Source organism: Oryx dammah, unplaced genomic scaffold, assembly GCF_014754425.2.
Source record: "Oryx dammah isolate SB20612 unplaced genomic scaffold, SCBI_Odam_1.1 HiC_scaffold_28, whole genome shotgun sequence".
Taxonomy (NCBI): Eukaryota; Metazoa; Chordata; class Mammalia; order Artiodactyla; family Bovidae; genus Oryx; species Oryx dammah.
In genome coordinates, this window is record NW_024070212.1 from 15,288,134 (window position 1) to 15,304,683 (window position 16,550).

At 48.9% G+C, this 16,550-nt stretch overlaps 1 protein-coding gene across 2 annotated transcripts in view; it reads left to right on the top strand.

Annotated features, from left to right (window-relative positions):
• The window catches only part of KCNN3 (potassium calcium-activated channel subfamily N member 3), a 172,014-nt gene that overhangs the window by 134,233 nt on the left and 21,231 nt on the right, over positions 1-16,550 (top strand). For both annotated transcript variants that reach the window (XM_040230433.1, XM_040230434.1), the window contains exons 4-5: positions 6,307-6,448; positions 13,816-13,926. In XM_040230433.1, coding sequence (XP_040086367.1) covers positions 6,307-6,448; positions 13,816-13,926 — 253 coding nt within the window. The remainder of the gene's footprint in view (positions 1-6,306; positions 6,449-13,815; positions 13,927-16,550) is intronic.

Genomic DNA, 16,550 nt, shown 5'->3' on the forward strand with positions numbered 1-16,550 from the left:
TTTAGCTCCATGTGTCTTCATGACATGCTCATATTGCTGTTTTTCGGTGCTCTGGTTTCAGCATCATCTGTCCCCTTCCCACAGTGGAAGATAAGGATTTAGCTCCCTTTCCTTCCCTCCAACTCTTCCTGTATCCCACCCCATCCTCCTTTCATCATTATATCACTGTGTTGGTTAGATCAGTAATCAGTATTTACATTACCCAGCCAACGCTAATTTGACTCTATTCAGAGCTCAGCCTTGTAGTAAAGGACAACTTTTCCTTTCCTGTAGAACTTTTTGCTTTTCCTGGTTAATTATCGTGTTTGTTCATTTGCTTAGGTTGCTGTGTATTTATCACTAATTTCACTTGAGACTCTGGCGGGTGTTTACATTTCTTCTCAGTATGTTCGGGCCCTGCAGGTTTTCTATCAATTTCGTCTTCTTGGAGCAATACCTCCCAGAGTCGTCTGACCTGTTCCTGTCTGGACAGGTTGTTCTTCATGCCTAGTGTATGACCGTCACCCAGGGACCTCCAGGCACCGTCACCCTGGGCCTGTCTCCTCTGCGGATCCCCAGTTTTCTCCATCTCAGGGCTTCCTCCTGGGTTTACTCTTTCGTTTGGGTGATGCTTGCCCTCCTGTAGCTTCAGAAGAAAGGGGACTGAGGGCGCAAATCTTTGAAAGCCTTGGCTGGTTTGGAGATCATTTTCCTTCAGAATTTTGAAACCTTTATTCCATGGCCTTCTAGCTTCCAGTGTTTCTGGGAAAAGTCCAAAGTCACTCTGACATCTGATTCTTTGTTTGACCTCTCTTTCTCTGGAAGCTCCATAGCATCTTTCCTCTTCCCCCTGGTGTTCTGAAATTTCACATAATGTGTCTTGCTGTGAGTCTATTTCCATCCACTATGCTGGGAACAGTGGGCCCTTGATCTAGAAACATGTGTCCTTCAGCTCTGGGAAATCTTTTAATGATATCTTTAATGATTACTTCTTGCCCTCTTTTCCTTTTTCACCTCCTCCTTTTTTTTTTTTTTTCTTTTGCCGGTTCTCTGTTTCTGAAACTTAGTGTTTGAATTGGTAGACTGATTCACTAATTTTCTCCAATTTTCCTCTCTTTCTCTGCCTTTTGGGAGACTCTCTCTATTTATCTTCCAGCCCTGTGGGAGGACTTTCTTGGTATATGCTATCCTTGTCTCATGGGTTCAATATCTCATTTATCTCTCTTAAGATATTAATTACAGGATTTGTTTCAAGAGTTCTTCTCTGTTAATTGTCTGTGATCCAGAGTCCTTTTTCTTTGTTTGTTTAATTGACTGATTTGGTTTGTGTGTTTAATATTTGAGACTTTCCTCAAATGTCTGGGGATTCCTGGTTGTCCACTTATTTTTAAAAGCAGGGAACTAAAACTGAGAGTTGTAGAGGGATAAGCTGTGCTGTGCTTAGTCACTCAGTCATGTCTGACTCTTTGCAACCCCATGGATCATAGCCCACCAGGCTCCTCTGTCCATGGGATTCTCCAGGCAAGAATACTGGAGTGGGTTCCCATGCCCTTCTCCAGGGGCTCTTCCCAACCCAGGGATCAAAACCAGATCTCCTGCATTGCAGGCAGATTCTTTACCATCTGAGCCAGTGGCAAAGACCAAGAATACTGGAGTGAGTAGCCTATCCCTCCTCCAGGGGACCTTTCCAACCCAGGAATCGAACTGAGGTCTTCTGCATTGTAGGCGGATTCTTTACCAGCTGAGGGAAGCCCAGAGGGATATGAGGAGGAAGCAAAAATAGCATCTACCATTTTTACCCAGTCACACAATCTTCCATATCTATTATTTATTTCAAAATATTAAAAGCAAAAAAAAAATATTCCACACTCTAATGATAAATTAATAACTATCCTAACCCTAAAAACATGCCCACAGCTTTTCCTCTTTAGCTCTTAAAGAAAAACTTAGGACTTCTTTTCTCAAAGAAATTGTCTATCGCAAAAAATATCATGAGATTAGTACGTGAATTTGTGACAAGTGTAAACCACTCTAAAATTGTGAATAGATTTGGAAACAATTTCTCCCTCCTCTCCACTCCCACAGTCCTGAATCAGCCGCCCGGCTCTCTCACTCATCACTTCCTGCTTGGTGAGTTGCCTGTGTGTTTTATCTCCATGACAATGCTCCAAGCCACAGGAAAGTAGGATGCATGTCCGGTTCATCTCTTATCTTCTATAGCCCCTGTCAGGAGGGAGATCTTCAAAGTTGGAAAAAGAATGAAGGAATAACATCCTCAAGATCCCCTTTCCTCTTCTCAGCATGCATAGTTAACACCAGAGGATTTTAAATGGTGGATGAAAGAGAAACCCACAAGATCATAAAGAGAATTTAGAGAAAAATAAAGCAGGAGATCAAACCTCAACTTTAAAGAGGCAGATGATTGGTTGCTGTTATTTAATTCTACTCTGAGGTCTAATCTCTCTACCTCAGAGTCCACCCACATATGAATAGGATGGGCCAAGGTCCTGAGGGCAGCCGAGCAGTTTGGGAACACTAGTTTAAGCAAGGAAAGGAGGACTTTGGAAACCTACATGCACAGCCAATAAGTCAATCAGCCAATTAAATCCACAAAGGACAGGCTGCAAATTAAGTCCAAACCCCATGGTTTGGCATTCAAGTTTCTCCATTGCCTCTCCCTGGGCACCTGCAAACTCCCTGTCTGGGACCTGCCTTCTTTAATCAGCCTTGCATGTAGCTGCTAGAATCATTCTCAGGTAGCAAGTGTCCCATATCCATTCTTTGTCCTGGAACTGACAGATTTCTTTCATCCTTTCATCAGATAGTTCTCCAGCCCAAATACCAAGACATCTTCATCCTTCCCTTCATCTTCATCCTTCCCTTCATCTTCATCCCTCCCTTCATCTACTTCACTCCCTTACTGGGACCCTCCATCCACCATACTTGTAAATTTCTGCCACTGTATTTTTCTGTACATTTTTTTCTCAGACTGATAACACTTACATTTAGTGTGCACTTACTCTGGGCTGGGCGCTGTGCTAATATTGCTGGTGGATTATTTTCCTTAATCCTCCCATCAGTAGATAAAGGAACTAGGTCACAGAGAGGTTAAGTCATTTGGCCACAGCCATCGAGCTACTTAAGGTAGAGCTGGGGCTTGAAGCCAGGCGAGCTAAGCTCAAGACCACAGGCTCACCTCCTATCTAGGCACTGCCTTGATGTCCCCATCCTCAGACCTGACCCCTTCCAGGAAATGTCTGATGAACTGAAGACCCTGACTCTGCACCATGTGTTTACATGTTGCTGGCTTGTGGCATGGAGCCATCTTTAAGTCTTCACCCTTCTGTGCCCCTACATTCGATCTGTCGCTGAGTCTTGCCACTTCACAGTCTCCAAAGTGCATCCCTGGAAGGAAGGAGTCCCCACCAACACCTCAGCACAGGCCCTGAGAGCCAGGGCTGCCACGGTTCTTCCCAGCCAAAGAGCAGCAGGCTGTGAGTGGAGGGGACTACATCAGCCCGAGGGCCTGGCAGAGCCCCAGGGCTCTGGGGAACGGGAGGGGAAGAGTGGCTGCCCGTCCAAGGCCACGTCAGACCTGGGATGGGGCTGGAGCACTGGGGCAGGCCACACTGTATCTTGGGGATCAGATTTGGACATCGTCAGCCTATGCTACTCTAGTATAGGCAGGTGAGCAGACACAGGCCCAGCCCTGGGGAGATGAGGCCAACTGGGCGGAATAGGCAGCCAGGGTGCCCTTAGGGTAGCAACAGAGTGTCACTGGGGAGCCAGCAGGGCAGGGAGGGCAGGGGAAGGAAAGCGTCTTCTCAGCTGAGCTTTGGGAGGGGATTCTGCTCTTCGGGTGTCCCCCTGGAGTTCCAGGAATGCTCTCATGTGCACAGCTATGAAAGACTAAAATCACCCTCCTCTGACTGCTGGTAGAGGCCCCAAGCTGGGGCTGAATAGCCCCCTAATGATGTGCTCACCGGGGTCTGCTCGGGCCAGGCTCAGATGTGCGATGAAGGCTGCCGCTTGCACCTCCATCCTGGCTTTGCCATTTGCTCCCCACCTGGCTACACCACCCCAGGGCTGCATCTTTTTAAACATCCTGTTCACCACCCACAGACCACTCATCCAGTGGGCCATGTCATTTTGTCATTCGGCTGCTCAAGGACCTGGAATCATTTCCAAGGCCTCTAAGACCAAATCCAAGCCTCTCACCCTGGAATTCAAGGCCTTCCCAAATCAGACCCTTTGTCTCCACGGCCACCTCATCACCTGCTACTGGAGCCCAGGTGTCCTCATGTTGCTAAAACTTCCTTATCATTCCGCCACGCACACAGCAGTCGTTTCCACCTCTCTGGTGCTGAGGGAAGAGTGAAAAGAGCACGGGCTTTACTTTGGTTACGTCCTGTGTGTTTTGGGGCAAGTCACTCAAGGTCTGCGTGCTTCCAGTTGCTTACGTGTAAAAATACATTACAAGATGTTGTGAGAATTAGAGTGTTTGTATACAAAGTACTAGCCACAGGGTAGGTTGTACTGTGTGGCTCCCACTCATATAGTGCGAGTCAATAAATGTACTAAGTAGCTTCACCCAACTCTTTGCAACCTCGTGTACTGTAGCCTGCCACGTTCCTCTGTCCACAGAATTTTCTAGGCAAGGATACTGAAGTGGGTCGCCATGCCTTCCTCCAGAGGATCTTCCCGACCCAGGGACTGAACCTGCATCTCCTACGTCTCCTGCACTGGGAGGCAGGTTCTTTACCACTGGAGCCACCTGGGAAGCCCCTTGAGTCAGTAAATGAAATCCATATTACTCTGCCCTTGGCTTTCACCACTCACACACCCTCCACCTCCTTTCTCACCATCAGGCTTCTCCCGGCTTTTAGGCTCCTCTCCCGATGCATCTGTATCTGCAGCCTTTCTGGCACACCTGACTTGGGGTGGGGGTAAGGGAAAGAAGAACAACATTTGCCAGTTGCCCACTGGGCTCCAGGCCCTGTGGGGGACATGGAGAGCGCTGACAGTAGCAGCGAATACTTTCTGAGGGTCTCCTGTACCCAGCCCTGTCCCAAGCATGTCATGTAAGCCTTGTTGGTAACTCCGTTCTATGGATTAAGGCTCCTAAATGGCTTTCTGCTCTATCCAACCAGGGTGGTTTGGTCACCCTGGCCATATCTCACTTTTCCCATCCAGTGGCCTCCAAGAGGGTAATGCTAAGAGTTTATCCAGGAGTGATGTCTGTGTCATTCAGGCTTATCCTGTTAGAGAACATTTTGAGAAAAACACCCACCTTCATCCATCTGCCCTGCCACCCCAGGTGCAGCCAGGCCTACTTGCTGCACTCATGTTGGGCCCTAGCTTTTCACAAAGGTACTATTCCCTCTGCCCAGAACACCCTTCCCCTGGTCTGCCAGAAAAACTCCAGCCTCTGACCTACCCTCCTACATCGGGGTCAAGATCATTGTCCTTTCCCTCTTGCCCTCCAGGTGCCTCGTCCTTACTCTTCCTCAAATGTCTACATGCTTAAAATGGGCCCTTCCCCTGGGCTGAGAAGCCTAAGGGCAGAGCTTGTATCCTGTTCATCTTTCTGTTTCAGTACTTGACACAAAACCTGGCACACAGCGAGCCTTGGTGTTTGGAGATGAAGGGAGGGAGGTGAGGGATGGGGTGGAATGGGTATTGGGCAGAGGGAATGGTGGGGATATGTTTCCAGCTAGTTCCTCCCAGGGCAGGACAGCCACGAGCCTCCATCCAGCTCAGAAGAGGAGGCCATGCCTCCACGAAGACTCTGGAAACTTCCCTGGAAACAGGTCCGAAGAACCCCAGCTGCCGCAGCCTCCCTCCAAACACCAGGGAGGTGCCAGTCTTTGGGCTCCATCAACCTTCTTACGGGAAATTGCTAAATGCGTTTGGTGATTTTTTTTTGACATTTTCCCTGTTCAGGAGCTTGTGATTTCAGATTAATCACATCCACATACATTTAGACTGTCAGCTTGGAAGGGAAAATCTAAATTTTATTACTGCATGATTTCATCCAAAGCTATTTTACCAAAAAGGACGTCTGCAATATGGTGCAAATCATGACAAAACATTTTACCGCCGGGACCAAGCTCGTGGTGGGGGGTTGGGGGGGGTGGACCGAGAGCTGCAGGCAGGACCTAGGTGGGCAGAGCCTCAACAGCGTCCGTCTCCTGGAGAGATCTGTGTGCCACTATCGCTGCTCTCTCTGCCTCAGCAAAATGTCCTTCTTTGTCCAGGTATGCCCAGAACCCGGGCATGACAGTTGCACTGACTAACTCCTGTCTTCCCCCACCCCTTCCCCGGCAGGTACCACGACCAGCAGGACGTAACTAGCAACTTTCTGGGTGCCATGTGGCTCATCTCTATTACATTCCTTTCCATTGGTTATGGGGACATGGTGCCCCACACGTACTGTGGGAAAGGTGTCTGTCTGCTCACGGGCATCATGGTGAGTACCTGCCGCCGCCCGTGACCCCTCCTCACCCCTAGAATGCCGCCAGGAGCGATCCCTTACAGCAGGTGCAGGGGGCCTTCCTTGTGGGCGCAGGGCCAGCTGCTAGTTGACGGGCCAGCATGTGTGCCTGTGCACGTAGAAAGACAGATGTGACATCTGTACAGCGTCTCACTTTTTCATTTCCTTGTCTGAGATAGGAAGAAGTCCTGGTTCCCGAACAGTTAACAGTCTCCTCACAGACCCCTAGGAATGGGCTGGGTGAACCTGGCCATGGGTCTTACCCTCCACTCCCATCAGGGCCTGCAGTTAATTGTCCTCTGTCCAGTGCCCTGGGCCCCACAGACCTTGGCGCCACATCTGATAGAGTGTAGCTAGAACTCATGGGGGCAAGTGCTCTGAGCTGGCTGTGAGAGACCTAGGTCCTAGCCTGGGTTGGCCACTGGTTTGGTCCCAGTTTGATGACATGGCCCTGGGCCAACTCTTGGCTTCTGCGTCCAAGTGTTGAGGTGTTGAGCTCTGAGTGCCGGTTCCCTCCCCGTGCTGGCAGCTAGCTAGCCTGTGACAGCATCCCCATCCCTCCCCAGGTGCCCAGCAGCTGTGCTGCCTCCTTCCAAGGTGTGTTTTTCCTGCCCCGTCACCCTGCCATCCCCAGCCTGCCGCACACTCGTGCCCATCACCTGGCTGCACAGTATGGAGTATGGGAGGGCAGTGGGTAGGGAGTTTCAGACCAGAGTCTGAATGCCCATAGCTGGACCTCAGTGTGGACCCAGGCAGGGCACTTAGCCTGCTGGACCTCAGCATTCTCCAGTAGGAAGTGCAGACGGGAGGCCTGCTCCCCCCTCCTCCCTGGCTGCTGATGAGGGTAGACTGCAGTGCTTATGTTAACCGCTCTGTCAACAACAGGGAGCTGCGCCCGCCTTCAGGGCTGGCAAGTCCTCAGCGTCCCTACCCCACTGCTCCTTCACCAGTCGGTCGGGATGAGGGCTTCTTGCCTCTCTCCTTGCTTTCTGACCAGGACAGGCAACCAGGCCCTTTGACCTCCTTCCCAGAGCACAGAGTAAACATGCAGGGTCCTCTTTTCAGAAGAGGAAACTGAGGGTCAGAGAAGATGTAGGAATCTAAGGCTGTGTGTTGCAGCGGGCTGAGGAGGTGTTGGTGGAGATGGGGGGCGGACCTGAGGCCCGAAGCTTATTCCTAGGTCTCATTGGTGGGTCACGGCAGCCCACCCCGAGGAGTCCTCTCTGCACCCCTGTCATCAAAAGCCTTCCAGGGCTCCCTCAGATTTCAGCCATCACCCCCATTCCTCCAAGAGGAAACAAAAGACCTTCCTTCTGGAAGAGAAATGACTCCATCAGTGGGCAGAGGTTTAGCTCCTCACTAGCATGGAGGCCTCCTGAGACTGACAGCAGCCAGTTGCTCAGGGCAGCGGAGGCCGTGGGGTCAGAGGCCTGGGCCGCAGGGCAGGAGGGCTCCGGCACTGCCATGTTACGACTGGACGCTGTCCTCTCCTTTTTTGACTGAAACCCAGGGAAGGCTCTTATTAGTGGGTCCTGGGCAGGAGTTAATGACAGGCAGCTTAGTGCCAGGCTTGGGATAAACCATGGGTAAGTGTAAGGGCTCAGAACAAATACCTCCCGTTGGTTGGTAGGAGTCTGCCTGGCACAGCTCCAGCTGTCACCAGGAAACCAGGGAAGGAGTCTTCCTTCCAGAAAAGAATGAAATGCCGCCCGAGGACCAAAGCTTTCCTGTCTCAGAGCCGCTCCTGGGGCGCCAGCTATGTGCCTCAGAACCAGCTCTCAGTCTGGCCTGCACGGAGCCCAGCTGCTGAAAGGTGAACAGCCCTGCTGGGAGCCTCCGTTATTTTTAAATACTAGCCATTCTCCCTCTCAGCATGGCGCTATGCTCCGGCCAAGAAGCCAGAGCCTGGGAGCCATCATTTCCCTGGTTTCCTCACTCCCGCATCTCTGGGCTTCTGCTCCGGCATAGCTCGGCGGTGGGCCAGCCGGACCCTGGCCCCTCCCTGCCTTCTCCTTGGGTGTGGTCTTCACACCTGCTTTTGCTCCAGGAGCTTCAGCAGCTGCTTGGAAGAAAGTGTTTGTTCCTTGAGGAGAAAGGTGTGATCAAAGTGGAGAGAACAAACGAGTGAGGAGGAACTGATACCCACCCCCTGTATTAAAAATACAGCACCTGCCTTTCATCTTCTCTTTCTGCATCAACCCTGCTGCATAGATACCTAGCTATACACAGGGACAGGGAGCTTCCCTCCACTTGTGTTTTTACCCAAATTAAAATCAGCTGCCTCCCTCTGGGGTCAGCCACAGTGAGGAACCCTGGTGGCATTTTTTTTTTTTCTTACAAATGGGACTTCTCTAGCTGACTCACTTCTTTCCAGGGTTTCACATGGCTGAGAATCCGTTCCTCCCATCCCCCAGTCTCCCAACACTTTGTACCTCTCCTGATTATTATTGCAAGTGCCTTTACGAAAGGTAGGGCTTCCTGTTTGGTTACCATGGACACCACGCAGGCCAAGGCAAGGCCTAGTGGGAAGGGAAAGGAAGAATTTGTGTGTGCAGGCTGTAAATAGTCTTAATCATTGTTTTCTCTTGGCAATCCCAGTAACGGTGTAATTATCAACCATTAAGCAGGGTATATAATTGTCTGAACAACTTGACATTGTTGGCACAGGCCTGGTGTGTTTGAGAGATTTCACCCACTAAAGCAGATATATCAAAGTCCAGCATCTTTCCATAAAGAATTTTATGATGACAGTTATAAGGCAGAGAGAAAGCTGACAATATTTAGTATCCAGAATGGGCCTCGGAAGGCTTTCTGGCTCTGCAGTCATCTGGAAGACTTTTGGGACCCCAAGACTGATTGGTAGAAATCCCATTTCAATATACATTTTCTAAAGCTGGACTCATTAGGAAAGACCCTGATGCAGGGAAAGATTGAAGGCAAGAGGAGAAGGGGACGACAGAGGATGAGATGATTGGATGGCATTACCGACTCAATGGATGCGAGTTTGAGCAATCTCTGAGTGATGGTGAAGGACCCGGAAACCTGGCATGCTGCAGTTCATGGGGTTGCAAAGCATTGGACACGACTGAGCAACTGAACAACAGAGCTGGACCCACTCTGTGGACCCTTCAGGAGTTAGGGACAAATAGACAAAAGATTCCAGGATATGTGCTGGGGACACTGAGCTTTCCCCCCAAGATTTCATGCAAGAGGCTTCTTTGAACTGCAAAAGGAAAGGGATGATGAAGTAAAAGGTGGCACAAATTGAGTCATTTGGGGAGGAGGTAAAGAAGAGGGCTCAGCAAGACATCTGCTTAATGTCAGTTTTAGAAGATGAGCTTCTCCCTGAAACACCTTGGTTTCAAACCAATTGATGTTATTTTAGTTGTTACATGGAATCTGTTGCAGAAACAGAATCCAACTGTAAATCCTCCAGGCTTCCCTCCTCCATTTGTCACTTTCATTTATGTTTTATGCTTCTTTAGTTAAGAACACCTCATACTCTTCCCCTTGGGATACTTATTTTTCGAGAGTCTAAGGTTTTCCAGCTGGAAACTGTTTCTTGGAAACAAGAAGTAGGAGGACCAGTGTGAAGGAGGCTGGGTCTCTGATTTGGGTCCAAATCCATGGATGAGTTAGGCGTGTTGACCCCAGGCCAGCCACTCCTTTCTCTGTTCACTCCTGAGCTCCTGCTCACTATGTACCTTGGAAAGTACGACCTCATTAGAGGACCCTATCCCCTCCCACCACTCTCCCATGGAAATAGTGTTGGATAGAGAAGATCCAGGGAATCCAATTAGTGTCGACCGGGATTCAGGACTTGGCACCTCTGAAGGCAAAAACCTGAGTCATGGATTTGCTCCACAGTCTGATCCAGTGGAAGTCACACCAGCAGCTGCTTACCCTCTTTGGTCCCACTCTGTCCTCTCCTCGAATTCCCCCTCTGCCCACCAGCGATTTCTGAGGTTCCACGTGAGAACAGCTGGGACAGCAGGAGTGCTCACATGCCCAAACCAGCCATGGCCTTGGCACTTTGTCTCTTGAAATCAACCTACATCCCTGCCACATCGCATGAGCCTCCTTAAACTGTTAACATGGCCCTATCTGGCTGATAAACTCACCCAAGTGAAAAAGCCCATTGTCCCCAAAAAAGCAGAAGTAATCATTGAAAGTGAAGTGAAGTGAAAGTGAAAGTCGCTGCTCAGTCGTATCCGACTCTTGCAACCCCGTGGACTACATAGTCTATGGAATTCTCCAGGCCAGAATACTGGAGTGGGTAGCCTTTCCCTTCTCCAGGGGATCTTCCCAACCCAGGGATCAAACACAGGTCTCCCGCATGGCAGGTGGATTCTTTACCAGCTGAGCCACAAGGGAAGCCCAAGAATACTCGAGTGAGCTATCAGGGAAGTCTGAAGTAATCATTATACCACTTAAAAGTAAAGACAGCAGGAGGTGAGAGGGGACCCTGCTGTCTTTATTTCCTTCATTTCCTCTAAAGAGCCAAAGTTGACATTAACTTCTGACCCAAGTCTTAGGCTCCTTGTTCTTCCTGCCTTCCACCCAATTCCCTTGAGCCCATCCCTCTTCCCTATTCCTTTCTATTTTCTTTCCTATTTTCACTTCTTCTCCTCTTCTGCTCTCTGTCCCATGCTGTTGAGGGGGCAGCACAACTTGTCACTTATCTCAGTTTCTGCTCCAACTCTCTCTCTCTCTCCATCTTCCCTCTTCCCTTCCTTCCTTCCTTCTTCCTTCTCTCTCTCCCTTCCTCCCTCCCTCTCTTTCTCTCTCACACACACAGGAGAGGACCAGTCTGGATTTCAGCACCTTGCACACCACTTTCTGAAGGTTGCTGGTGTCTGACCCCTTCTTTGCAAGGTTGCCTCTTAGTGGGAACGACCAGATGAGGTTTCATTAATGGCTACTTCCCTAACCCATCCAGATGATGGATTTTTCTAAAAGAAAAGTGAAGTTGAAAGTATCCACTGCTATCTATTCGAGTTAGAATTACGGGTTAAGAACAAAGCATCCTTCTGGGAAATATCCACAAGGAAGTCTTGACCTCTTTAAGTTGAAGGAAACTGAGAAATGTCATCTAGTTCAACCTCCTGCCTCCATGCAGAAATGTGACTTAATCATATAAGATAGGTGGTTCCTTAATTAGAATACTCTAGCTTCTCTTTAGAACCCCTCTGCATTCAGCAGGCTCGGTTGTAAGCCATGGCAGGAACCTTGGAGCAATCCATCTAGCACCTGAAACTTTGGGATTGTGGACGGTTGATTGCTTTAATGAAATTGCCCAAGTGGCATGACAAGCAAGGAGACTCCTTCAGGCTAATTCTGCCCCCAGCTCTCAGGGATGATTTAAGTAGAGTTTCCCTGGACCCAGGGAGATTAGGGAGCCTGGAGTCAGGGAAGAACCCTCTACATCTGATGTTCTGTTTTTAACACTATGATATATCCCGCTTTTTGGGCGTTTAGCCCAAAGTACTTTTGGAACTCCATATAAAAGAGTGGGATTATATACTCGGTCTGGTTGAGGGGAAATGGATCACACATCTTCCCGCTAGAAGAGCTTTTTAAGCTATTTTTTGCTTTTAGAGGCCTGGCTCAATTGATGACACCTACAGACCAGGCTGTCCAACTGCCCATACCTATCCTTTGAAAACTGGGCACAGAGTCTCCTGCAAGTCACAGATGCCAAGAAAACAGGGCTGTCCCTGAACAAGAAAGGAAAATGAGGTCAGAAAGAGGAAGGTTCACACAGACTCCGTTCTTTTCAGTTTGTTGTGCTAGAAATGGGTCGCTGACCAAATGTACCAAGAAACAGGAGATTGTTTTCATGAGAACCCTTCTAAAACAGCTAGGGAAAAACATTGCCAACTTCAGCTTTGCCAAAACCTCACACCAGCTAGCCTTTGCTAATCTGTGGCAAAGGAAAGAAAGCGATTATGAGGGAGAGTAGGGGGTTGATCTGTCATATACGTGCTGCTCAACTCTGATGCAGAAGATAGTGCCTTTGAAAAAAGTCTCTGTGACTTCCTACACATTGTTAGACTGCATGAGTCCCAAAGTTCTTGACGGATTCCTTGAATCCTGGGACCTCAATTGCTACACCGAGCTCTGTGGCACCTATAATTACTGTTTGGCATCCACAGCATTAGACTGCTGGCTTTCCTGAACTCATCATCTTTCCATGAGTAGAGGTCAGGGCAGTGCAGGGCCCCACCTGCAGGAGAGAGGCAATGGTCCTCAAGAGGCATGCGCTCTCTTCCAAGACCCAGGCGAGGGCAGGGCTATCACTGCTGCTTGCAGGAGAAGCAGGGCAGGAGCGGTTCTCTCTTGCCATCCCTGGCACCTCCCACCCTGTCCCCCAACTCAAGATGCACAGCAAAGAGGACTTCAAAGTCCTTCAGGAGAATATTGGGAGGAGTCCCTTTCTGCTCATTTCTCAGACAGTCAAGCATGTGCCCAGAGGATTAGGAGAGAGAAATTGAGTCTTCAGGAACCTGCCTCTTTTATTCACCCTCCCTGGGCTCCCCTGGCATAGACCTTCCAGAGCAAAGTAGGAACACTGCTCTGGAAAATACTGAGCGCCTTCTGTGCATTCCTTTAAAATCCTGGGTTGAGGCAGATGTATTGTTGTCATCTTTAAAATCTCTGCAAGATGGTGAATTCTGGAGCCTCCTGGTGAAAGCAAGAAGGAACTGATATCTTGTGCTGAGTCATAGGCTAGAACTCCTGTGAAAAGACCCAACCGAGGAGCAAGCGCTGTCATTAAGCGCATAGACTCTATCCAACGGGGGTTGCCCTGGAAAGCAGTCTCGGGGGGAGGGGAGACGCTTTGCCTCTTCATTAGATCATTTTCAGGAAAACTGCCCACCACCAGCAGATGACCCATCCAGACTGCATGGCTGGCTGGCTTTCCTCCTGCCCTCCCCAGCCCCCCGTGCTCTAGACTGGCAGTGGGGCTGGGGTATGGGTGAGGCAGAGGGCGCACGTGTGCTGGATTTTCTGTCTTCCCTGCTTAGCTTGGCAGGTGACCGAGCGATTGTCCAGTATTTTATATGACCCCAAGCCTCAGCCCCATCGAGTACCCTGCTCTATGAGGAAGTGGCCAGCTCTAGGAAGGCTCATGTCCCAGAGGTCAACACCTTTGTGGGTGTGGGGATCAGGGTTCTGCTGGGTTTTGTGACTTGGCCTTGACTAGCCAGAGCTCAGGTCTCCACCCTACTCCCAGAACCCCTCAGTGGGCCCGGGGCACGTGGAGTCTTACACATGAGCCCTGCTTCATTAATGATGTGCTCTCTCCCCGGTTCTCCCCCCCCCCAACCCCCCTACCACAGGGTGCCGGCTGCACTGCCCTGGTGGTGGCCGTGGTGGCCCGGAAGCTGGAACTCACCAAAGCGGAGAAGCACGTTCACAACTTCATGATGGACACTCAGCTCACCAAACGGGTAAAACGCCACTGCCCATGTCTTAAAGGGGGACCTAAGACCCACCTGGGAGCTAGTCAGAAAGTAGCCACAACAGGGTAGGGCTGCACCTTTCAGTGGAGGCTGAGGGAGCCCCGGACACATACAAACAGCTGGTGCAGAATGGCCGCGTGCCTCAGTGCTGCAGGCTCCTGTCTTCTTAAATCACCGTGCATGGTTCAGGCAACCAAATAATTTCCCTGATAATTAAATCTATAGCCTACAATGATGTAACCTACTCTCTTGCCTAATGGTACCAAGTAAATCACCCAGCATGAGATGTTTTGGTTTCTGCTTAAATATTTTCATGATTCTCATTAGCAAGGGCAGTAGAAAGTCTTTAAAATGATATTGGAAATGTATCTAAATTCAACCCCTAAAAAAATCGTTACAGACAATCACTCCTAAATAATGTTCATCAAAATATCAACATCCAATTTTCCCCTTTTGGGTTTTCCAAATTATATTTCTCCCTTGTGCCCTTAGGGAAGTGGGTAAGGAGGGTTAAAAACTGATTAAGCAGGAATAGGGGAGATCACTTAGCTGCTAAAAATCTGACATCCCCCTGACCTGTCAGAAAAGAAAAGGCCCCTTTAGAAGAGACAGAAGCAAGCCTTCCAGGATAAGAGCAGGCCAAATGAGCAAGGCAGGAGCTGTTTATTTAATGACAGCTTTTATGGAAAATTCTTTAGAGCTGCAGGCTGAACGAAGGTCAGGAATATGGTTTCCTGCAAAAACTCTCCCTCTTTCCAAAGTGAGAGAGAAGCAAAAACCTGTGCTGGGGTCTCGGCCACCCTAGCGAGTCTTTCTCATTTAGGATTTAAGTGGAGCTGGGAGACCCACAAGCAGCCAGATTTTGATTGGGGTTTTTGAAAGCCGGAGAAAATATTCAGTGATGAATGTTGTGGCACAGTAAAAATGTGTTTGAAATAGAGACAAAGGCAGGAAGGGAGGGGAAAAAAAAGAGAGGGAGAGTGATAGAGGGTGAGCGCGCTCGGGAGGGAGGCAGAGGGGGAGGGGGAAGTTGCCAAGGCCTCTCCAGTTTCTCAGCAGAATTCTTTATGGTGTTTGATTGTTTGGTCTTTGATTACATGTATTGCATTCTTTAACAAGCCTTTTTAAAGATGTTAAGAAGAAAACGTACAGGCAGATATTCTTCTGTGGTTGACATACAGATGGTCATGTATGCACATTATGGCACTGAGCTGTCCGTGGTACAAAAGGAAACACGATTTGTAGCATCAAGACGGCAGCGTTGAGGGCTGTACCCATGGTAGGCCAGCCGGGTTCCATCCAGGGCCCTGCAACCCAGCTGCTTTCCTTCAGCCCCCTACTATGCATGTAGAAATCATGCTAGGAGTTGAGCAAATTATCAAAGTTACTGGGGAAAAAAATCATAGCTCCGTTGTGTCTGACTCTTTGCTACCCCAGGGACTATGGCCTGCCAGACTCCTCTGTCTATGAGGATTCTCCAGGCAAGCATACTGGAGTGGGTAGCTATTCCCTTCTCCAGGAGATCTTCCCCACCCAGGGATCGAACCCAGGTCTTCTGCATGGCAAATTCTTTACCGTCTGAGCTGCAAATATACTTACTTCCCTCTATTCTCCTGGAACAGTGTAGTGCAGGAGGCAAGGACAAGGGTATTTGGCCCCCAAAACCTTCTCAGAAGCTGTTTCTTAGAGCACAGGCATTAACAGCCTCTCTGTTTATTCTATTTGCGTTTGAAACCAAGGATATACTTTGTATTTCATGTTATCCCTTTGTCCTCTCCATTTTTCACTGTTTGAATCAGACACTAGAGGAAAATAAAGTTGAAGAAAGCCAGCTCCCTCCTATGACAAGAAAATAAACAATTTTTCTGTGCTATGATTGTAAAAGATGTGGTGGCTAATTTCAGTCTTTCTTTCAAACATATTCTCTAAAATCCTCCTCGAATCTACTTACTTTTTGAAAAGTAGGACTGAAAACCAAATCAACAAATATTTATTGCCCATCTATGAGTACAAGGCACCTTTTTAATCGAATAACATCTCACTTGTCTGAGAACACTTAAATCTGTTGAAATGTTCCTTTAATGTCTAATATCTCTTTCCCAGAGAAACAGCCAACATGAGAGGGATGGTTCTCACACAGAGAGGACTCTCAAAGCTGGCAAGACTGGAAAGGTTCTTTTACATAACCTTGATTGAAAGGACACTGGCTGTGAGCTTGGCCTGCTCCGGCTTCAGCTCCCCTTCACCTGATCTCAGAGAACCCCCCTTCCTTCCCCTGGTGATACCTCCCTCATCCATCCTCCGTCTTCTCCAAATGGCCCACTGTGTCCAGACAGAGTGGCTCATGGGTCAAACAGATGCTAAGCTTAGTCTACTCATAAGATCTCAGTGAATTCACAGAGAAAGATCTGATCGTGGGAGGAGCTCACTGGGGCATAACTGCAAACCTCCCAGGAGTGGACAATTAGCAGATTTAACTGATAAAAGCCATCTCTTACAAGTACACGCAGCCTTAATTCTTCAAACATCTAAGCAAAAAACTAAAAAAGAGGAATTCTAACCTATTAATCGTGAAAATACTCAAATTGTTCTAGTCTTTATTTGTAATAAAG